The 24,305-nt window shown below is 40.5% G+C and overlaps 1 protein-coding gene across 1 annotated transcript in view; it reads left to right on the top strand.

Annotated features, from left to right (window-relative positions):
- The window catches only part of slc6a3 (solute carrier family 6 member 3), a 36,657-nt gene extending 15,460 nt beyond the window's left edge, over nucleotides 1-21,197 (top strand). Inside the window, exons 6-15 of the mRNA XM_078420117.1 lie at nucleotides 554-688; nucleotides 7,565-7,668; nucleotides 9,168-9,292; nucleotides 9,748-9,860; nucleotides 14,411-14,539; nucleotides 14,806-14,905; nucleotides 15,546-15,646; nucleotides 17,702-17,869; nucleotides 20,511-20,582; nucleotides 20,911-21,197. Of these exons, the coding sequence (XP_078276243.1) occupies nucleotides 554-688; nucleotides 7,565-7,668; nucleotides 9,168-9,292; nucleotides 9,748-9,860; nucleotides 14,411-14,539; nucleotides 14,806-14,905; nucleotides 15,546-15,646; nucleotides 17,702-17,869; nucleotides 20,511-20,582; nucleotides 20,911-20,934 (1,071 nt within the window). The 3' untranslated portion in view covers nucleotides 20,935-21,197. The remainder of the gene's footprint in view (nucleotides 1-553; nucleotides 689-7,564; nucleotides 7,669-9,167; nucleotides 9,293-9,747; nucleotides 9,861-14,410; nucleotides 14,540-14,805; nucleotides 14,906-15,545; nucleotides 15,647-17,701; nucleotides 17,870-20,510; nucleotides 20,583-20,910) is intronic.
- Nucleotides 21,198-24,305: the final 3,108 nt, after the last annotated feature.

The following is a 24,305-nucleotide window of genomic DNA, read 5'->3' as shown; positions in this document are numbered from 1 at the left end:
TCTATTCCTCTCATGATTTTGTACATGCAGAGTGAGAGTAAGTGTGGCCGATCAGTCCAGCTCCAGCTGAAACGGCCCATTGTATCCGTGTCCAAATTAAATCTGATATGATTTAGCTGACATTAAATATGATGTTAAATGTTAGCTTACGCTGAGCTAACATAGTCTGTACAGGCTGAATGGCCTCCGTCTCTGTTTTGAGGAAATATGATCATTAGTGTAGTCAGGAGCAAGGAAGTATCCGTGAACAGGTACATGGATGGGAAAGGTTTGGAGGGATGTGGACGAACGCAGGCAAATGGGTCTCACAGATGGGGCATCTTGGTCAGCATGGACAAGTTGAGCCAAAGGGCCTGTTTCCGAGCTCTAAGTGAAATTAACATTTGTATCTGCAAAATATGCCGATAACACTTTAATTTTACGTATCACCATCTTAAATAGTTTAATATTTAATGCATAACATAATTTATCTTTGTATTAAATGCTTTGCAGTTAATGAAATCCAAAAATGATAAGTGTAAGAGCAAATTTGCTTTTCCTTATTACCCAACAGGTTGTCTGGATTACGGCCACAATGCCTTACATTGTTCTCACAATTCTGCTGCTTCGTGGAATCACTCTCCCTGGAGCGATAGATGGAATTAAAGCATATCTAAGTGTTGACTTCTTACGGCTTCGTAAGGCCTCGGTATGTTTTTAAGATTAGCATATCATGCCAGCTTTTCACATCTGGCTGTAAAGCAGTCGCTTCTTTCTTCCCATAATTTGCTATTACAATACTGTAGCTTTTCACCTACAACTGATAATCATCATTCAGGCTCAGTTTCACAGGTTTGGTTTAGTTTAGTTTTGAGATATAGCATGGAAACCGGCCCTTTGGCCCACCGAGTCTGCGCTGACCAGCGATCCCCATATACTAGCACTATCCTCCATACTAAGGACAATTTACAATTTTTACCGAAGCCAATTAACCTACAAACCTGTACGTCTTTGGAGTGTGGGAAGAAACCAAGCATCCGGAGAAAACCCACGCAGTCACGAAGGGAACGTAAAACTCCGTACAGGCAGCACCCGTCACACTAGTCAGCATTGAACCCAGGCCTCTGATGCTGTAAGGCAGCAACTCTACCACCACTGTGCTGCCTGGTCTCAGTATGTTGAAGGTTACAGTTAGATAGCTGAATGATTTCACCTACTGACTTTGCAGCCCATCGCTTCTTCCTCAAGCAAAGGTGTTGGCGCTCATTGTGAGGTTGTAATTTGGCCTTGGGCATGGCGAGAATTTATTTTTCCTCATTCTACATGAAAGGGGCAGCAAGCAAGGCAGCACACTCAGCAGAGTTCTGGTTGGTGAAGGGAGTTGCTTGAGATTTCTTCCAGCAGAACGTTATGCTGCAGGGTCCACACAAAAATGAGAAGGAACAGGATCAGATGAAAGATGTGAACTTGCACCACATTGCTTTTGATGCTGAACCTTTGGTGAACTCTTGTCCACAAGAGCACACTTGAAGGCCTCCTTGTGGAGTTCTTTCCTCAAATCAGTAATCTTTTTTGATAATTCACTGCTTTTGAGGAAGGGTCAGAGTCCAAGGACAGAGACTGTATATCTAAAATTCCTCATTTGTTGATGATATCAACCTATATATTAAGTGCCAGATTATTTGGCATTTCCTACTCCTCTACATTTTATTGTAGAAATCATAGTATAACAACAGTATAACAAAACTTTATTGTCATTCGGTATAAATACCGAACGAAATTTCAGCAGTCACAAGACACAGCAAAAAAGAAAAGAACACAGGACACACGACCCCAACACAAACATCCATCACAGTGACTCCAAACACCCCCTCACTGTGATGGAGGCAACAAAACTTCCCCTCTCTTCCCCCCGCACCCACGGACAGGCAGCTCGACCCCTACCGAGGCAACCGACACGCACAGCCCCCGCAAGAGGATGGAAGGCCCCGCGGCCGAGCCGCCCCGGGCACCGAAACGTCCCACGGCCGCGCCGGGTGATGGAAGGCCCCGCGGGCGAGCTGCGCCCCGGGGAAGAGACCTAATAAAAGAAAGGTTTCCCCTGCCCCACCCCACCCCCCCACACCCACACCCCCCCCCACACATACACAGCCAAAAACAGAAACAAAAACCATCCCAACACCGACACAAACAAAAAAAAGAAAAAAGACAAACAGACTGCCAGAGAGCCGCAGCCGTTAGGCGCAGCCAACTCCTATTGTTGATGCAGCAAGCAAAAACAGAGTCGCTATTTTTTGGAATTGTTCCCCTCCTTCCTCTCACGAGCCTGCCCGCTCACACTCCCTCCCGCACTCCCTCCTTCTCCTTTAGTTTAGTTTAGTTTGGTTTACTGTCACGTGTACTGAGGTACAGTGAAAAGCTTTTGTTATGTGCTAAGCTAACCAGTCAGCAGAAGGACATAATTACAATTGTGCCACCCACAGAGACATCTTGACTCAGTGTTGGCTTCTTTACATTTACTTGAAACACCTTGGAATTGTTCTGTCTTGCTGCAGGGGAGCTGTTATAACTGACTGACTTGTTGATTTCAGAGGGCTCTCCAGAGTCACCCATACTATTGTAGGTCTTTGTCACTCATAGATCAGACTGGGTACGGACAGCATATTCCAAACCCCTTCCCCCAAAAGGACAGAAGGTACCAAACAAGTTTCACAACAATCCAGCAGTTTTGTAATATTTCTACTAATGCTAGTTTTTCTTTATTTCCATGTTGTTAGTCGAAGTCTCTGTGTTACTAGACTGCTGACCTACCTAGTGTACCACTACAATAAACATACTTTGGTACCCTGTTAACCAGCCTAAACATCCTTTGCTTGCATCCCTAGTGCACTGTGGCCACAATACATTTGATTTATAAGATATCCTATATTTACGCACCATGGCTACTCCGACAACATTTCTCAAATCTGCAACCACTATCAAATTAAAAGTACACGCAGCAGGCACAAGAGCACACCATCTGCATCTTTCCCTCCAAGTTGTACACAATCATCGTCACTGGGTCTAAATCCTGGAATGATCACCCTAACTGCAAATTACTGTTGATATTTAGGTGCAAGGATTGCAAGATAATTAAATGCTTACCGCATTTTTTGGAAATGGGCAATCCTCATCACTTGTCATTCAGACCTAACTTGTCACCTTACTCCATACTCAAAAGGTAATTCTACATATGACATAGATTATGTAGTAATAATAATAAAGGAGATGCTATGTTGGTAAGAAAAGCAGGGAAACAGCAGCACCATGGTTTGCTTTCCAGGGAAGCTTGGACTAGAGTGATGTTTCTTTTCAAATATTTTCCCAGCTCGAGATTAGCTCAACAAAATCAGTTATCAAAGTTCAGCTGTTGAGGTTCAATGGGAAGGCATTGAATTTACTGGCTACTTGACTGGCATGTTGAATGGACAGAATGATAATCAGACTTAAGCTGTTTAAACATAGATAACACATAACAGTTCATGACACAAAGAAAATGTACTGGATGGAGGAAAAACAACTGGAACCTTGCCATTATTGCAGGATCATAGAACTAGACCTTTAGTCAACAAATCTGTTAGTCTCCACCCCCCCACAATATAAACTAATTAGTATAATTTGAAAGTAATTTATTTCACTCTTTATGTCTTTACATTTTTTAATTTCTCCAGTACCACCTTCACTTTCCAAATAACATTTGGGCCTACTTCAAAGATGGTTTATGCATTTCAACTACTATTTGTTTAAGGGAGTAATTTCTGACAGCCATTTAATTCTTCTGTAGTCTAGAGTGTGGGAAAATGTAACACGCACATATTTAATCAAAATAAGTAAAAAACGAGCAGCCGTAGCCAGTGGACAATGAGCAAAGTTGGAAAAAAAATCCAGACGTGCAGTAACATTGCAATGGAAAAGAAACTACAGCTTGTTGTCATTTTTGCTGCAGCTACACCCACTGATACTTGTGACACCCACCTCATCATCACCTGCCACCCTGTAAACGACCATTTTACTCTCCATTTCCTGTCTGTCAACAGTGCCATGAAATTACCCCCAATCCCATGTGCTTTAAATTTACATGCCTACCTCTTGGGTCTGACTGCATCAAAGGCCCCCTGAAAGTCAAAAGACATCACATCCACATTTCTTTTACCAGTTCCATCTTGGAAAAAATACAGTGCAATAGTCAGCCATGATGTCTCTTTTGTAAATCCATGTTGGCTTTGTCTATTGATATTTCCTGGTGCCTTGTATTCTCATCTTTTACAACAGACTTCATTTTAGATATCAAACATCTGAGTTGATGGTTCATATTTTATTCTCTGTTACTTCTTCAAAGTATTCTATACCGTTAGAAATCTCAGCTGACTGGCTCTGAGAAGGTTTTGTTTCTCCAGTGCCCAGGTTTTTTTATCTCGTGTACTCTGAGCAGCTGTTATCATTTTAGACACATTGGCAGATGTGTATTAGAGTATGTGCACAATGCTGCTGAAATTGTAGTTCCTGCTGCTGACTTTGTCATCAATGTTGACTGGTCTGGAGAGAATGCTACCAAGGTATGTGAACTTGTCCACTACTGAAGTTCTCTAAAACATTCACAAAGATGTTTGGTTCTACCCAATGGATGTTTGGATGTTTTGGTTTGGTTTGAACTGTTTGGTGATTATAAATGAGAAATTAAAAAAATTAGTGAAATCTTAGAAATGTTAGTCGCTGATTAAAAGAACAGTGGTATCATTGTGGTTGTTTCCCAGAAATTTGAGATATGATATAGGAATTTAAGAGGTTTTTAAGTAAGCACATGTGTGCAGAAGTGGAGGAAAATAGATCATGTGCAGGCAGAAGGGATTAGTTTAACTTGACATTATGTTCGACACACACATCGTGGGCCTAAGGGCCCGTTCCTGTGCAGTGCTGTACTATTCTATTGAGGTAAGATCAAATAGCCAAGGAATTCAATTGCGCAGAAGGATTTTGTTCTGTGCTATATCAATAAAGTCAGTTATTTCCAGAGTGGAACAATTCTGCAATCATATCAGGATGAAATTGCCCCATTTGAGAAATACAGGCACTTCCAGATGTGACTCGCTGTTGTGCCAATGACATAATTTCCTCATTAGAGTCACACAGATCAGCATCTTTCCATCTGCAACACTCCTTTAGTTCACAGACCGGTTAATATGTCATATTGCTCTAAAGTGAGCCTATTGTTGGGGCTTCCTACTTAATACAGCACAGCACAGCACAGCAGTTGGGTCGTTGCGTCCATACCAACTCGCAACAGAGGAATCCCCATCAGTTGCATGTCCTCCTCCACATTTCAGTGTAACCCTCCAAATTATTCTCTCTCATATCCCATTATCTCCCATTTGAATCGTTTTACAACTTACTTACACTAAGGAATAACTTGCAGTGGCCACAACATCTTTCAGAAGTTGGAGGTAACCAGATGACTTTGAGAATTCCTCCTAGCTCTCCACACGCTCTCCAAGCCCTAATCAATTGCCCACAACTTCAACTTCTGCCCCCCCCCCCCCGCCCCATGCCACAACTTCTAACCCCTAACATCTATTTTGATGGCCTTTTGTTGCTCCCTGCTCAGCATGGTGCCTGACCCCTATCCTAGATGGAGCAGCTGGTGGTGCAGCAGGTGAAGGGAAGTACGTGAAAAGTCTTTCAGTCGTGCTTAATTTTGTGGGCCTCGGATGTCTTTAACATTTTGGTACAGTGGCCAACAACTAAAATTGGAACTCAAGCACAGTGCAAAGGTGCCCTGTACTGTGCTTTCACTGAGGCCAATGAATTACTAAGCTATCAACTTCTTGACCACCATAACCTCTGCCTCTTGTGCTCAAAAGTATGTTTATCACCATGTGATTCTCCTTTGCAAATAACAGCTCCCCATTCTAGTAGAAGATTACAGTATCTGGCATAAACCATCCCTGTTTCCTCCCCATCATTAATACCCAATTCAATTCCTCAGCAAATAGGCCCTCAATCTAAAACACCTCCTAATCCCCAATTCCCAGTCAACCACCAAATGCCAACATTATTTGCCCTGCCCTCCCCACTTCCCCTTTGCCATGATTGTGCTTTCATCTTTAATTTTTAAAGTATAAGCGGAGGTTGGGATAATTTCTTCCTTAGCTTCCGTCCAGAACTTTGAATTTAAGTCAGCAACTTCCACTGATCTGACTGTCTTAAGTAAACATAATAGCACTGCTCTTTGGGTGATAATTGCATTGAACATTTCTGTGCTCACCCCTTAAAGGGCTCCATTTTAAAAGGAGCTTTGGATGCTAAAGTAACCTTAAGTCTTGAATCCTGGAATCTGATTGCCATTTTAGTTCATACTTGTTAGATCCTATTGACATGTACATTCCAACTAGTTTAGTACATCTCCAAAGACATACAGGCGTGTAGGTTAATTGGCTTGGTAAATGTTTTTAAAAATTGTCCCTAGTGGGTATAGGACAATGTTAATGTGCGGGGATCGCTGGTCAGCACGGACCTGGTGGGTCGAAAGGGCCTGTTTCCGCACTGTATCTCTAAACTAAACTAAACTAAAACAAAAGGTAATGGAGTGCAGGGAGGCTAGGGAAAAGCAAGGTCTGCTGGGAGAAAATAAATATAAGTTGGATTTAATTTTATGGACCATGGAGGGGCAGGAAATATACTAGCATGCTGCCTCCCCAGAACGCTCTCCTCCCCAATGGCAAGTTGTCCTCTCCACAGCTTCCATGTGCAGCCCAACACCAGTGGTTTTAATCTGCTGGGTTATCTTGGAGAAATACATTCAAAATCCCACTGGTTACATTGCAGAAGAATTTGAGCTGTGTCCATTCTGTTCAGGCTGGAGTTACAAATGAAAAAAACATCAGAAGGACTAACGCCATCTAACCTGCTAATGTTAAGAGCTGATTAGAAAGAGGATTGCACGTCTTGGTAATTTGTGTGCAGATTTAGTTTATTTAATTTTATGAAAATAATTAAGAGGAAGAATAAATAGTGTCTGGCCTGTCATTGCAATAACCACGGTTTTAATTTATTTTTTTCAAAAACACAATTTACAGAATCTTTAAAATTATATTTATAATTTGGGTAAAGGGACATTTGCTTTGATTAATTTATTTACTTGGTGAAGTTACCATGGAAATGAAGCCAGGCTTTTCAATAGCAGCAATTCCATGTTTTAAATGCCAGAAACTGATCAATATTGAATAATTCAATACATTTTCAGGAAAAAATGCACTGTAAGTTTACTGACTGCTTGCGCAGAATGTTTTAATCTACAGTTGTCTTAAAAAAAATATGTTGAATTTGTGCAGATGGACATATATGCGAGATACCAATTTATGCATCATTTATATAATCGCTAGTAACCAAATAAGGCACAATATCTGACAAAAAAATTCTACAGATGCAAAGCACAAGTTACAAAATTGCCCTTATTTTAATATTGTCTTTCATCTCTGTTCTGAATAGGTTCCTGCAATTATCTCTAATAACAGCTCTTTTTCTCTCCTTTGTGCATCTGTTGTGGCAGGTTTGGATAGATGCAGCCACACAGATATGTTTCTCTCTTGGAGTGGGTTTTGGTGTACTAATAGCATTTGCAAGCTATAACAAATTTAATAACAATTGCTACAGGTAAGGCCTTGTTAATCTAGTTCTTTTTTTTTAAATGTAATGCCTCTAATGTTTTTTTGAGTATTCAAAACCTTGGCTCTAGATTGGCACCATCTGGGCCATTCTTTTCCAGTTATCTTATTAAGACCCCAAATTGTTCCATCTCAGTCCTTTGCCTCATTATCCACCATGGCTGCAAAACATCAGTAAACATCTGGGTAAATGTTAAACTCCAAGAGTGAAGAGGAAGGGGATTCTATGCAGATGGCATTGGTGTCAAAACTGGGAGGTAAATGGAGGCTGTTGCATATATCAACCTGAGACTATTGTCTTGGGAAAATGAATAACGAGGGCTGTAGATTAAGCTCTTAAAATAATTGAGGGGAGGAAGGTCAAAGAAAGGAGAAAGAAATAGTGCAATGCAATGATAAGGGTAAAAATAACCAGACTGTGACATGAAAGAGAGGGATAAAAGTAACCGTGCATCAATACATAAGGTATAAACAGGTGAAAATAGTAACAAATTAAACATAAAGTTGGTCGATCTAAATTTAAAAAGGCACTTGTAACAGGATAGATGAATTACTGCAAGCTTTAGAGAGAGGCACGTAGATTTAATCAAAGGCAAAGTTGCAAGTTGACCAAGAGTGGGTGGTGATTACTCCAGGGAACCCGATGCTTGGAGTAGCAGACAGTAGAATAAGATGAACAGTTTTAACACTCATACAAAATGATTACTTTATGCCTGTAGTGTGAAGGAATCAGATGTCAGAAGATCAGGAAGTGAATCAGTTTGGATGGTGATAAGGGTAGAAATACTGGTGAGAGGAGTCTATCGGACCCAACTAGTCACAAAGACAATGGGGGACATTGTTTTTCATGCACACTGGGCAGATCTAATTGCCAATGGTGGTGCTGGTGTCCACTATTTCCACCAGGTCTTCTGAGTTGTACCAGATCCTATGTAGTGTTGCCACTATTGTTACTCCTGCACACCAAGCTGCTCAACGGTTTCTTGCAGTGATTGAATATGACAGTCACTTAAACGTTTAAAGTTCCAGTGGATAATATTAGCAGCAGGTATAGTCAAGACTTAAGGATATGGCAGCATTGGATCATAACAGTGATTATGATTAGAGATTACTTGCTGCTTGTCTGAGCAACAACATTGTTTAAACCCATCTAGAAATCTTATTTGACACAATTTTTCATTGGTAGTTGCTTGGAAGGGAGGGAAAGGGGAACCAGAGGCCCACTTCTTTGGTCTTGATACTGCTGTTTGAGTCACAATGTTTAGCATATCTGGAGTGGATTTGATGAGGCACACAAAATTGTGATGAAAACTTGTTACTTTTCTACCCTTCCTTTAACTGTTATCACCAACACAGAGGTTTCATATGTTTGAGCATTTATAAACACATCCAGGATGTGTTTTCCTTCCATGAGAAGCAAAATCTGTATCCATGGCCCTTCAATTCGCTGTAATGCCGACAGTTGGTAACTCTCAATTCTGATTGCAGGGATGCCATCATTACCACTTCTGTCAATTCTGTGACGAGCTTCTTCTCTGGCTTTGTTGTCTTCTCTTTCCTGGGCTACATGTCAAAACAACGTGGAGTGCCTCTGGAGGATGTGGCCACCGGAGGTGAGGACATGTACCTGATTTCTCAGAAGTGTTCCATCAGAATATTTTCTAGCGTGTATTTTTTAAGTTCAAGAGAACATTTACAGAGAGAAGATGCACAATATCCCCAAGTCACGGTGGAGCTTTGTTTGCCTGTTCAAAAAGGGCGTAAGAAGCAATAAGCTTATCCAGTCATTGCCAGAGATCGGCCCTGACTTGAACGTAGCATGCGATGGTATACAGGTCTCGCCGCGGTCACCTGGCATCAGTTTGACTAAAATGAGCTTGTTTTGGAAGACTCCTGGCGTCTCTGATGATGGCCTTGCATAGATTATACTTGGCTTTCTTGTAGTGCTGGATCATTAATTTTGATCAATTTAATCTCTATGATGAGGAATGCAATTCTGGGCTTTAACGGCATTATCAACCTGACTTGGCATTTTCTTGGAATTGAAAACCCGCTTTATGTTTTGCAGAGGCAGGATTGGTCTTCATCATTTACCCAGAAGCAATTGCCACTCTTCCTGGTTCATCAGTCTGGTCAGTCATCTTTTTCATCATGCTTCTGACACTCGGACTAGACAGTGCAGTAAGTACACAGTTTTTATCATTTAAAGGTCAATTAAATAAATGGGACACTTACTTTGTGATTTGGTGAAAGCACCATTCTCAAAGCTTTCAGTACTTTGCAAGCTGCAGAACATCAATTTGCAAAAGGCATAGGAACAGGAATAAATTTCCAGTCAAGTCAAGACTTTTAATTGTCTTGATTTTAATTGTCATTGATGAGCCAAAACATTATGACCACTGACAGGTAAAGTGAATAACATTGATTATCTTGTTACCATGGCACCTTTCAAGGGGTGGGATATATTAGGCAGCAAGTGAACAGTCAGATCTTGAAGTTGATGTGTTGGATGCAGGAGAAATGGGCAGGAGTAAAGACCTGAGCCACTTTGACAAGGGCCAAATTGTTATGGCCAGACGACTAGGTCAGAGCATCTCTGAAACGGCAAGGCTTGTGGGGTGCTCCTGGTCAGCAGTGGTGAGTACCTACTGACAGTGGTCCGAGGAGGGACAAAAAACAAACTGGTGACAGGGTGTTGGACGCCCAAGGCTCATCGATGTGCGAGGGCAATCCCGTCTGGTCCGAACTGACAGAAGGTCTAATGTGGCACAGGTCACAGAAAATGTTAATGGTGGTCACGGGATGGTGTGTCACAATACACAATGCATCGCACCCTGCTGCATATGGGGCTGCACACGGAGAACCAACAGCATATTAGGCAGGCGGTCATACTGTTTTGGCTCATCAGTGTATAATCACAATGGAACAATGACATTTTTATTTACAGCAGCATAACAGACCTGCAAACACAATACTCACGGATAACATACAGACAACAAAAATTCAATATCAAAAAAATTCAATGTTCATATTCAAATTCTAATGCCCCTGTTGTGAAATCAACATTCATGCCTACTTCTGTGAAAAAAGACAGCCCAAAATGTCCTCAAAGCTACTCCCAACCTGTTCACCGGCTGTCTGTGGGGAAAGGGTGGGATGTGAGAAGGGTGTGGGATTTTGGGAGGGTGCTTTCATCGACTATCCTTTCAGCTCTGCCTCACTGCCTTCCATGGGAATTATAAAGTGCAATCACATCTTTCCCCAGCACATAGCTGCTATTGGCTGTTATGTGTCACTTTCTCTTGCAAGAAATGATAAAAATATGTCAGTGGTAGTTTTAGGTGGCTGCCACTGCTGAGCAGAAGCCAGGGTGTGTGAGCAGAGTTGCATGAATGCAATGAATTGAGCAGTAGACAAAGCCATGGTGCCGTTGCCATGTGATTGTTAGTGGTCTATTATCTTAAGGACCATACTGTGGGAGTTCCTCAGGGAAGTGATCCAGGCATAATCACTACAGCTGCTTCATCAGAGATCTAACTTCCACCTTGAAATCAGTGGTGGGGATGTTCACTGATGATTGTGCAGACCTCAAATCCATTTGGATCTTCTCAATAAATTAGGTAATCTATTCCTGCATGCAGCACCTCCACAATGTGCCTTGGGGTATACAGAAGCAAGTAATATTCATGCCACCAAAATGCCAGGCAATGACTCAATAGTCTAACCACCTAACCTTGATATTCAGTGTCGCTGAATCCCCTACCATCAATAATCTGGGCCAGAACAAACAATTATTTTTCTTCTCTACTTTTCTTTTCTTAACGTTTGGTTTTCTGCTTGCCCTATTTCTACCTTACATCAGCTTTCTATTTCACGGTTATCTTTTTTTAAATGTTCTCTCCTCTACTTTTTGCCTTTTCCGTTCTCTTGTGCAACTTTTTTGCCCATCTTGCTTTCTAGTCATCCGTTTGCTATTTTTTCTGCATATTTCCATTTTTTAATTTTCCTTTGCTGCCACATTTTCCTCTCTAAGTGGCACATTCTATACAATATTGTGATCTGTGTTAGCTTTAGATGTTTATCCTCTCATCTTTTCCCACTTTTTGCAGCCAGAACTCCTAAGAGCCTAAGAGCCATGACATTGTCTTCTTGTGGGTAATGGGCAGGGGAAAGTGTGCAGCATCAACACAGTCACACCCTCAACCACACAAAGGCACATTTGAGTATTTGAAAGAGACTCTGGCAACAAAATAATAAACTGGAACAATATCACACACCACGGTCCATGCCACATTGTCAAGGTGTTGCTGCACACAGTACAGGTTGCATCGTTTTCGAGAAGACGCAAATGGCATTGCAATCCAAGCAGTTATGAGTGAACATCCCCACCATTGACTTCATGATGGAAGTAAGGTCTCTGAAGCAGCTGCAGTTGGTCATGCCTGGATTATTTCCCCGAGGAACTTCAGCAGTGAGGTCCGAAATATGATCAGCCTCTAACAACCACAACTCTCTTTCTTCATTGACATTACATTTAGTTTTTCAGTTAGAGATACAGCATGGAAACAGGCCCTTCGATCCACCAAGTCTGTGCTGACCAGCGATCCCAGTATGCTTACACTATCCTACATGCACTGGGGACAAATTACAATAATACCATGCCAATTAACCTACAAACCTGCATGTCTTTGGAGTGTGGGAGGAAACTGGAGCACTTGGTAAAAAACACGCAGTCACAGGGAGAATATACAAACTCTGTACAGACAGCACCCCTAGTCAGGATTGAACCTGGGTCTACTGCGATGTAAGGCAGCAATGCCACTGTGCCGCCTCATCCATTCATTAATTGGAATAAAGGTGCATTCCAGGCATTTCAGAATCCTCTATCCTCAAATTGCCTATGAAAAGTTTAAATATCTTGGAATTTACGTGACTAGGAAATATACTTCTTTATTTAAATTAAATTTTCCTCCTTTACTCACTAAATTACACAGAAATATCCAATTTTGGAAAACACTTCCTATATCATTAGTTGGTCGTAGTAATGCTATAAAGATGATCTTTCTTCCACAGCTACTATACTTATTTCAAGCAATTCCGATCTATCTTCCAAAAAAGTTTTTTTTTTAAATTGATTCAATTGTTACTAATTTTATTTGGGACTACAAGACTCATAGAATAAATAAAAGACATCTATGTAAGTCTAAAATTAATGGAGGAATTGCTTTACCTAATTTTTTATTTTATTATTGGGCGGTTAAATATAACCTGCTGGTTGGATGATTCTGATCAACAACCGGATTGGTTAAAGATGGAGAAAGAGGATTGTTTACCATTCGATATTGGTGCGATCCTCTTAGCTCCAATAAATTTAAATAAAAAAACATATGGAGGTAATCCCATTATACACAGTGTTATCCGTACCTGGAAACAATTAAAGCTTACGTTAAAATTGAGTAAATTATCTGTTTTCCTTCCTATTGCGAATAATCCTTCTTTTAAACCGTCTGTCTTAGATAAAGGCTTTGCTCAATGGAAAAGTTATGGAATTAAAAGGGTGGGAGATCTTTATCATAAGGGAACTTTTCTTTCTTTTCAGGATTTACAGCAGAAGTACGGATTACATGTTAATAATTATTTTAGATATTTACAACTTAGAGATTATGTAAAATCACACATGCAAGAATATAAGTTTAGAGGTCCAGAAACACTTGATGTATGCCTGAATCGACATTATAATTCAAATAAATTAATATCCTTTATTTATAATACTCTCCTTGACACTGACATTCCGTCATCAGAATCTTATAGACGAGCATGGGAGGACGAATTGAATCAATTTATAATGCAAGATATATGGGATGAAAGTTTACAACATATACATCAATGTTCATTGAATACTAGACATTCCTTAATACAATTTAAAATAATACATAGATTACATTATTCGAAGACGAAATTAAATAGGATTTTTCCTAGTATCTCTCCTATTTGTGATAAATGTCAATTTCAAGAAGCTAATTTAACTCATATTTTCGTAACTTGTATAAAAATGCAAAACTTCTGGTTGGAGATTTTTAAAATAGTTTCTAAAGTTATTAATAAAAAATTAGATATGGATCCAAAATTAATTATATTAGGATTATCAGAACATACTACAAATTTTACAGCAAGTCAGGTACATTTTCTTGATTACAGTCTAATAACTGCGAAAAAATTAATACTTAAATTTTGGAAAAAACCAATAACCCCCACAATTAAAATGTGGACTACGGAAATGACAGAGACCCTGCATTTGGAAAGAATAAGGTTTGCCTTAATCGACAAACCTGAGTTATTTTTAAAAATATGGTCTCCATTTATTGAATTTTTAGAAAAGTAAATGGGTTTGGCACAGGACTAAAATAAAAAATTTAAATTAAAAGTTGAAACTTGAGTTAGGGGTTGGATGTACAACTGTGGTTATTGTCTCCCGGATCTACTCCCTTTAATTTTTATTGTTAGATCTTTTTTTTTAACCCTCTTATTCTCTCTCCCCAAGTTTATAGTTTTTTGTTTTTTTTTACTTTCTCTCTTCAAAAATTTAAAAATTGAAGCTATGTAAGAACTTTGTAACAAATGTGTTTTTTTTTAAATTTCTATTTGTACATATGCTTTTCAAAAATAAAAAATATTAAAAAAAAAAAAAGAATCCTCTACTTCTCTAACAATGTTTATTCCTGGTCCTACAGATGGGTGGCATGGAGTCGGTCATCACAGGAGTGATTGATGAATTCAAGTTCCTGCGTAACCACAGAGAGATCTTCACACTTTTCATCATCACAATTACTTTTCTGGTGTCTCTCTTCTGCGTTACTAATGTAAGTGGCTCTCAGAAAGAGTAATTTTTATAAATGACAGTTTAACAGTGCTTCTCTGCTTAAACATTCTCATGATTATTAAGGACATGCAACACTTGGTACAACAAGAAAGGGACAGATGATATTAATCATTTCACTGTGGTCCTAAACTTTACCACGTTTGATAGTCATCATTCATTGCAGATTGGTTATGGATTCCCAAGTGTTGTTTGTCTATTGAATATATAACCTGCTGTCACCTCTCCTGGAATGTCCTTTGTTTCTAGGGTGGTATCTACGTGTTCACCTTGCTTGACAAGTTTGCAGCAGAGACGTCCATTTTATTTGGAGTGTTAATAGAAACCATTGGAGTCTCCTGGTTTTATGGTAAGTTTATTTACCGTAACCTATACATCCAAAATACTAATCTATCTGCCTACTTTTGTTTTTGCTGATGATGACATAGAGCAATCATGGTGTATTGACAGTTTTTTGTTAGTCATACAGTATGGCAACAGGCCCTTCGGACCAACTTGACTATGCCAACCAAAATGCCCTATCTATGCTAGTTCCACCTGCCCATGTTTGGCCCATATTCCTCAAAACTTTTTCTATCCATATATCTGTTAAATGTCTTTTAAATTTTGTTATTGTACCTGACTCAACTAACTCCTCTGATAGTCAGCAGAAAGACAATACATAATTACAATCAATCCATTTACAGTGTATAGGTACATGATAAGGGGATGTCGTTTTGTGCAAGGCAAAGCCTGTAAAGTCCGATCAAGGATAGTCGGAGGGTCATCAAAGAGGAATATAGTAGTTCAGCACTGCTCTGGTTGTGGTAAGATGATTCAGTTGTCTGATAACAGCTGGGTAGAAACTGTCCCCAAATCTGGTGATGCCCGGAGATAGGAAATGCCCATTCACCCAAGGACTGATGATCAATGGACTTTGTGTATGTTATAAGACGAACCTGAAAAATAAACCAAACCTTGTGTCAAAGAGCACAACTTTCTTTTTCCAGGAGTTGATCGCTTCAGCGATGACATTGAAATGATGATTGGTACAAGACCTGGCTTATACTGGAGGCTGTGCTGGAAATTTGTCAGTCCTTGCTTCCTTCTGGTGAGTCAAAATGAATTGTATTTGGAAAAAAAACGATTTATAAGTGTAAAATTTGCTGATGAGCTCAGCATGTAATACTCATCCTACTTGACCTGAGACGGCAGTGATGCAACTGAGTGGCTTCCCAGGTCCGTTCATAATGCAGCTAAGAGTCAACCATGATGGTTTAGGTCCGGACCAATGTAAAGGCCTTATTGGGTAAGGGCAGAAGATAGACACAAAGTGCTGGAGTAACTCAGGAGCTCAGGCAGCATCTCTGGAAAAAAAGGATGGGCGTCAGAAAAACGATAAAGGCTGCATTTGTCCTTCCTCAAACAGCTGCAACAAATCAAATTAGTCTGACAACCTGATGCTCACTAAATCAGATTCACCTCCAGAATGCTCCCTTTCAACTACCATGGTAGTATTTGGGGAAAAAAGACACAAAATGCTGGAGTAATTCAGTGTGTCATGCAACATCTCTGGAGAATTCCTTTATTAGAACATATATTCCTCATAAATCATTGGTGCTGGAGAAACTCAGCAGGTCAGGCAGCATCTGTGGAGAGAATGGACAGGTGACATAAAGTTTGTTGGAGTTGAGGGAAGAAAGCTGATAAAGAGAGATGAGGGAGGTACAAAGCCTGGCAACTGATAGGTGCATGAGGTGAGGTGGGTGGAGGGAAGTTGATGAGCAGATGGATGGAGATAGTGAGAATGGCTAGGCGATAAGGAGACAAAGGTTGCCAGATAAGAAAAGGAGTGAAATATGAAGCTTGAGGGAGGGATGTGGATGCAAGAGGACATAGGGGAAGGGAAAGATGGGGTACAAGGAAATATGGGACGAGGGGATGGGAGAGGGGAATTTCTGATATCATCTGGTAAATGTTTCTCTACCACATAAAGTTGCATTAAGTTGAACAAAATATAAAATACAGTATTCACTGCTTCAAGCTAATGTGAACAATTACAGGTGTTGGCCACACAAATAAAAGGTCTCCTTCCTGTGCATTCAGTTACCCATCCCGTAGCATATTCAATCTTGGCACATTTTACAGAGCACCCAGTTTATAGCCATCACATGGCAGCAAATACCTGTTAACACTTAAATAACCTTTTGACCCATACAAGGTCCAAGTGCTCACATCTGTCCCATATAAACGTCCGTTGTCAGACGATCACCAATTGTAAATTGCCATTGACAGACATTTTCCAAAACTCTTCAGTTAATCTCTAAAAAGATTAAATTAATTTTAGTTCCAATACTTTTGCAGTTTAAATTTCACTGAATTTTCAATTTAATGCTCAGCTCACAATGAATTATATTTTTGAAGTGCCCCAAACTCTGTCTGCAGCAAATTCCAATTTAAAACCCGGCCCCACATTTTCTGTTGTTGCAACTCCTCTTACATCGGAAAACAAGGGCTGCTAAACTCTGCTTGTGCTTTTGTGAAATGTTTCAATGCTGCTCCCAGAATGCTGTTTATGATGCACAGGGAGATTATAAGATGTGCAAGCAGAGGCTTCTCTGCAGCAGCAGTTCGTTGAAAAGCTGATGTTGTCTTAAGTGCATCATCCTTTGAATGAGGGCATGTCTGGGTGTGATGAGAGTGCAGGCAGATGTTTCCAGTAGGGAGATTAGGGTAGCTCAATGGCATTAGAACTGAATAATTTCCCCTTGCCCTGCAGTTCTCCCATGCACTGCCACTTGCAGAACTAATGAGCACCTGTAGGTGCAGCAATGCAATGCAATGCAATGCGTCGCAAAAAGGTAAGAGATAACAAGAATAGGCCATTCAGTTTTTCACACTGCTCTGTCATTCAAAAAGACTATGGCTGATGGAAGTATTTTCACTATCACTTTCTCACAGGTGCTTAGGATGGGCAATAGTTGCTCTACTTTCCACGACCCCAAAATTAAGAGAAAATCCTCCACAGCCCATAGTCAGTGATCTAACGTGAATACTGTGTGTAAGAGAATGGTTTGGTTAACAACTCAAAGTATCAATACTGTTTCAGACATTGTTTGACGGCTGCTTTCTCTTTCCCTCTATTCTGGCTGCTTGTTCCATGAAGACCGTTGTGGTCATCAGTATTTCAACATTTAAACCCCCAGAATATGACAATTACGTCTTCCCTGAGTGGGCCAATGTAATTGGATGGTGTATTGCTATATCTTCCATGGCACTCGTGCCCATCTACGCCGTGTACAAGTGCGCCAGTGTGCCTGGGACGCTACGCAAGGTGAGCACACCTGTAAGGCAACATTGATTTGTTTGCAGATACCTTTGTGTTCTTGTAGTAGATATTTTATTGATATTGTTCTTTGAGATGTCTTCTGTAGGTAGTTTCTCCAACAGCTATTTTCTTCTGAGTTTGGTCCAAATCCGTCCAGATTACAAAAATTAGATAAGGCTCAAAGAGCCGCAAGCTCAAAATCCTTTAATACATTATTAACACTTGACCAAACACTAGAAATAAAATAATGTTACTACAAGCACTACAATTAATATTACAAATGATGTCATGAAATTACCAAAGCAATGATACAAAATGTTGCTAACTATTACACTCTAATTGGACCCATGTATGCTGAACCTAACACACTTAAACTCTCTTTACCCGTGAGCATTTAAGTGTTTGGATCACATCCATTTACGTTATATAGATGTACATTAACACAAGAGAGCAACCAATGAGATAAAGGAAGGAATTTATGCTTAGAGACAGGATGAAGGTGAGGGACTAAATGATTATTTTGCATCTGCATTCACCAAAGAGGACATGAAGGATAGTGATGGAGTATACTAAGAAGGTAGGGCAGTTAATGGTAGGACTCTTAACCACACTGATATACAGAGAGATCATGCGGTCCAAACCCAAAGCTCCTAGAATACAGTAACACAAGTAGATGGAGTAGTAAAGAAGGCAGGTGGTATGCTTGCCTTCATCAGTTGGGGCTTTGAGTACAAAAATTAGGAATCAGGAAGTCATGTTGCACTCATCTTTGCAAGGCTACATTTGGAGTATTGTGTGCAGTTCTGCCCACACCATTACAGGAAGAATGTGGAGACTCTGGAAAGGGTGCAGAAGATGTTTACCAGCTTGCTGTCTGGATTAGAGGGCATTATTATGAGCGGTGGTTGAACAGTCTTGGATTGTTTTCTCTGGAGTATCAGCGGTTGAGGGGAGACCTGATGGAAGTATATAAGATTATGAGAGACAAACATAAAGTAGACAGTTAGAACCTTTTTCCCCAGGGTAGAAATAACATAGACTCGTGTGCATAGTTTTAAGGTCAAAAGGGGAAATTTTCAAAGGCATAAAGTGGTGAGTGCCTGCAACACACTGCCTGGGATGGTGGTGGAGGCAGATACAATAGTAACATTGAAGTGAGATAAGCATATAGATATGCAGGGAATGGAGAGATATGGATCACGTGCAGGCAGAGGAGATAGTTTATCATGGCATCCTGTTCAGCACGTTCATTGTGGGCCAAAGAGCCTGTTCCTGGGCTGCACTGTTCTATGTTCTACTATTCTATTTGGTACTAAATAGAAAATGCAGTGGGCCAGTCAGCAATAATTGTTCATCAAATTTATAAAAAGTTAATGTAGGTTAAATTTCATATTATGTGAAGGTAGACACAAAATGCTGTAGTAACTCAGCTGGTCAGGCAGCATCTTGGGAGCGAAGGAATGGGTGACATTTCAGGTCGTGACCCTTCTTCAGACTGATGTCATGGGAAGGGGCGGGCCAAAGAACAATACCTCATATTTCACGGGTAGTTTACACCCCAGCGGTATGAAGATTGACTTCTCTAACTTCAGATAGTCCCTGCTTCCCCTCTCTATCCCCTCCCACTTTGCAGTTCTCCCACTAGTCGTCCTGTCTCTGACTACATTTTATCTTTGTCCCACCCCCTCCTCTGACATCAATCTGAAGAAGGGTCTCGACCCGAAACATCACCCATTCCTTCTCTCCCAAGATGCTGCCTGACCAGCTGAGTTATTCCAGCATTATGTGCCCACCTTCGATTTATACCAGCATGTGCAGTTTTTCCCCTATTCATATTATGTGACTCGGGATTCTTCTGAGTATCCGAGTGTGTAACTTGTCAGAGGCACGTTATAAAAATGACAGGAATATTGGGGAGAAAATTGACAGGGGAATGGGATTGCGCTCCCATTGACTTAATAGGCCAAATAATACAAACTTTATGGATGAGAAAATTATTGAAAAGGCAGATAGGCACAAAATGCTGGAGTAACTTAGCGAGTCAGGCAGCATCTCTGGAGAAAAGGAATAAGTGATGTTTCAGGCCCAGACCCTTCGTCAGACTGAGAGTCAGGGGAAAGGGAAAAAGTTTATTTTTCTCTCTCCCCTGACTCTCAGTCTGACGAAGGGCCTCAACCCATAACGTCACCTATTCCTTTTCTCCAGAGATGCTCCTGACCCGCTGAGTTACTCCAGCATTTTGTGTCTATCTTCGGTGTAAACCAACATCTGCATTTCCTTCCTACCCGATTGAATAGGCTTCAGTTAGAGAGACTTGACATTTGCGTCCAGTTTTGATAATAAGGTGCGGAGGTCACCATTGTGAGGAGATCAAAATAAAAGATATGGTCAAATGAGTCAGAAGATGGTAAAGAAGTCAGTCAATGTAATTAATGTAATCAAGGATAAAGTGCTGCCAAATGCAGAGCAAGAAATAGCTGGCTGAGATAAGAATTCAATTAGGAAAGAATGGGTTGGGTTCTGTAATAAAGAGACAAACTTCCTAAGGATTGTAACCAAAATAGATGTAGAATATTATTCAATCTTAATTATGATAATCACTACCAAGTGTAAATAATAAGCCAAGAAACCTTTTAAATCTTTTCAGAAGATAGCTGTTGCAATCACATCAGAGAAGGACCGTCACCTGCTGGAAGATGGAGAGGCCCGCCAGTTTACAGTGAGTACTGACCTGTGAGAAAGAGATCTCCCTTCCTGCCCTCAACCCTCCTTCCTCACCCCCAGCCCTGCCAAACTCACTCCTAATTATCCCTCCTTCCACCCCACCCTTCCTCACTCCCCCTTCCTCCCCAACCCCTTGCATTCCCATCTACTTCCCCCTCCTCAGCTGCCCCTCCTCTGCTCAGCTCCCCAATCTCTCTCCACTCCTCCCCCTCAGTGTCCCACTCTCCCTCTCTCTCTCTCTCTGCCCACCTCCTCAGTGCCCCACTCTAGCCCTCACCACCCCACTCACCATCAACATTACTAGTGTTTTTTCCTCTCAACAGTTGCGCCACTGGCTCATCGTCTGAGAACTAACGGCACTGGGCACGAACGAGTGCATAAAAACAACAAGAGGCGGGGAAAAATCCTTCATTGCTCACCAACTGAGTTACAACAAAGTAACTCAGTAAGTTGTACTTAATGCATGGTATTTGTTCTGTGAGTGACGCTACATTGTCTGTGCCACAGGGCATTCTTAGGTTTCTTTGATGCTGCATTAGTCAAAAGAAATTGCAAGCTGGATCTGTTTTCCATGACCCAGAAGTTTTGATTATCCCATTGTTGCCAAAACACTTGCTGTTAATTACTATATTTAACAAACCCATTGCAATTTGCAAGGGTTGGTTTTTATCTGTACTTCATATGTACACTGACTGGAAGTCCAGTTATTAGATATTAAAGTATAAGTTTTTCTATCAACCAACCTGCTTCCTACACTCTCACATTTGAGCAGAGGTGTGTGGATTCATCTTTCATTCACAACGTCAAACATCATTCTTGATTCTTTCATTGAGCGTGGCTCTGTCACTTTAAACTGTGGTAATAAATTGAGGCCCTCCCTGTCAGTTCAACTGGATCAAATAAAAATTTACAGAACCAATTAATTCTCTCTGAATGATAATTATTGGGAAATAATCCAATCAATAGCATTAAACCAGATTATCTGGGCATTGTTTTGAGCAAATTGGCAGCCTTATTCCCACAATAACTATACTTAAAAAATACATCATTAGCTTTCAAACATCTTGGAATATCCTGAAATTGACATGGAAGGTGCTATATAAATGCAAGTTTATTTAAAATTCTCTGTTTTACCAACCTCAAGCTTCAAAATGTTGAAATTCCACTGTCATGGAAGGCACAGGAACTGTTCAGTCACAGGTGTCCAGAATTCATGACTAACACACGCAGCTAATATTTTTTTACACATTAAAGGAGAGAAAGTGCATCCCCATTTACATTTAGACTTATCATTTTAATCAACATCAGCAAGTTAAATCAAACTTTTAGCTTTACAAATGTGCTACTTAATATTTGTCACGTTGTTTAACACGGGATCATAAATCATTAAATACTTTCTTAATTAGAAAACACAAGGCCAAATCATCATTGCAAAAAATGTTATGTCTGTTGCTGATATCAATTATAAGTACTTAAGTGAACAGGCATTTGAGTGATGGTCAACTTAGTAAAGTCAGCATATGTAAGTTTTAATATTTGAGGCTATAAAAAGACAAACGGCATAACATTTTATATGTTCAATATTCTAATATGATAACAATCGTGTTCATGTAACTTTGTGTCATTCTAATAACTGCAACCTTGATGTGATTTCCAAGTTGAGGCACACAAAATGTCATCCCCCAAGCACTTTTGGAACATTTCAATGGAACCCCTGTGCACCTGACAGCACAGCAGAGCCAGCACACCTGTACTCATGCAGACTAGAGAAGTGAATCACTTCTTGCAAACCAAATCTCCAACCCAACCCGGCTAACATGCCAGTACCAACTCGCTGCTCTTCTCTTTTCTCCTCCGCAACCTTATTCATCTGTCACCCCAACACCCAATCACGCTATCAGACGCCTACCCTACCCACCCCGGCCATAATTCAGTCCAGCCGATCATGCCTGTACTCATGAACTGCCCAAGGAGAGGAGAATGGACAGCATATTTCCAGTTACAAAATGTACAGTGACTAATCTGTGGCACTCAAGGATGAAGAGTTTCAGAGGGGGATTGGCATCCCACAGCCCTATACCCCTGCAGCATCTGAACAGGAGGAGTTGGACTGCATCTTATCAACGTCTCACTGATTACTGTCACCTATTTCCTATTTGTACATCTGAGGAAATGGAAGAGGAAGTATACATTTGAATATTGGTAATAAAAAGAATACACAATCCCAGACTAAAGACATTCCTGTTGAACTAAACAAAATCTCCCATCATAGAAACATAGAAGCATAGAAAATAGGTGCAGAAATAGGGTATTTGGCCCTTCGAGCCAGCACTGCCATTCAATATGATCATGGCTGATTATCCAAAATCAGTACCCCATTCCTGCGTTCTCTCCATATCCCTTGATTCCGTTAGCCCTAAGAGCTAAATCTAACTCTCTCTCTTGAAAACATCTAGTGAATTGGCCTCCATTGCCTTCTGTGGCAGAGAATTCCACAGATTCACTACTCTCTGGGTGAAAAGGTTTTTCCTCATCTCAGTCCTTAATGGCCTACCCCTTATTCTTATTATTCCATTCCCTTTTCCCCTGACTGAAGAAGGGTCTTGATCCGAAATATCTTCTACTACTTTTCTCCAGAGATGTTGTCTGATCCGCTGAGTTACTCCAGCTTTTTGTGCCTGTCTCCCATTCAGTGACCGCTATGCAAATGCACGTTAAACGCATTCACATTTCTCACAATAAGTGAGCCACTCATTAGCGCACCCACTGGCTATCTCCTGCAAGTGTAGTTCCCAGTCTAGTTCCCTGTCTCGTCGTCTTGCTGACATACCTCAAACAAATTTACTGCGCACACTTAAGATAAACAAAACGTTGTTGCTCCCAATGAAGTGCCATCAGAATTCCTACCTGAAGGTATCTATATGTGCGGGTCTGTTGAGATGGAGTTGTTCCAGTACCATGCTGTTCAAGGTTAATCAAATAGTGCAACCACCTCAAATTTAGTGACGTCCAACCTGCAGAACAGCACTACAAATGGAGAAAGCAGTTCCTTCTTAGCCCGCACATGATTACATGTCCTGTATCTCACCGAGGCAAGGTAACAGGGCAGAGGGAAGAGCAGCTGAGGCACAGATATATCCAAGAAGAATTTAAATTTTTTTTTTACCTCTTTGTGTTCACTTTTAACATCTTAATGATAGTGCCTCACAAGGAGACTGTTGTTGTGACATTGTGGATTTTGAATAACTTTGGTTTAACTTGTGACTTGTGTACCTATCTAGTTATTCTGTGCTGAGTATTCTTCAATGTGTACTCTGATATGCCACGGATTTTGATGTCTTGTTTACGTACAGTTTGCTGTCTGCTTTCCCTTTTTTGTTCTCGACTGAGTTCAACATCTTATTTACCAAATTGCAGTGAACAATGTCTTGTAATACTCAAAATTCAACTTCAAAATAAACACTAATAATCTTAAACATTTCATAAGTGTCATAATTTCATAATTCCATTGAGTTGTCTGAAATGTCTTTCCTACAGGCACATTTTAGTGTGCACAAAAGCAGAAAATTAATGCATGGGATCTTCGGCCCACCAAGTCAGCCAACTAATCACCTTCCTTTCCCAATCCTACACTAATTATACCCATATTCTCCCTCAACTCCCTCAGATTCTACCCATCAGCAACACACGAGGAGCAATTTACAATGGCTAATCAACC

This window comes from Rhinoraja longicauda, chromosome 2 (assembly GCF_053455715.1).
Source record: "Rhinoraja longicauda isolate Sanriku21f chromosome 2, sRhiLon1.1, whole genome shotgun sequence".
NCBI lineage: Eukaryota > Metazoa > Chordata > Chondrichthyes > Rajiformes > Arhynchobatidae > Rhinoraja > Rhinoraja longicauda.
This window is presented reverse-complemented; position numbering and strand designations above follow the sequence as displayed.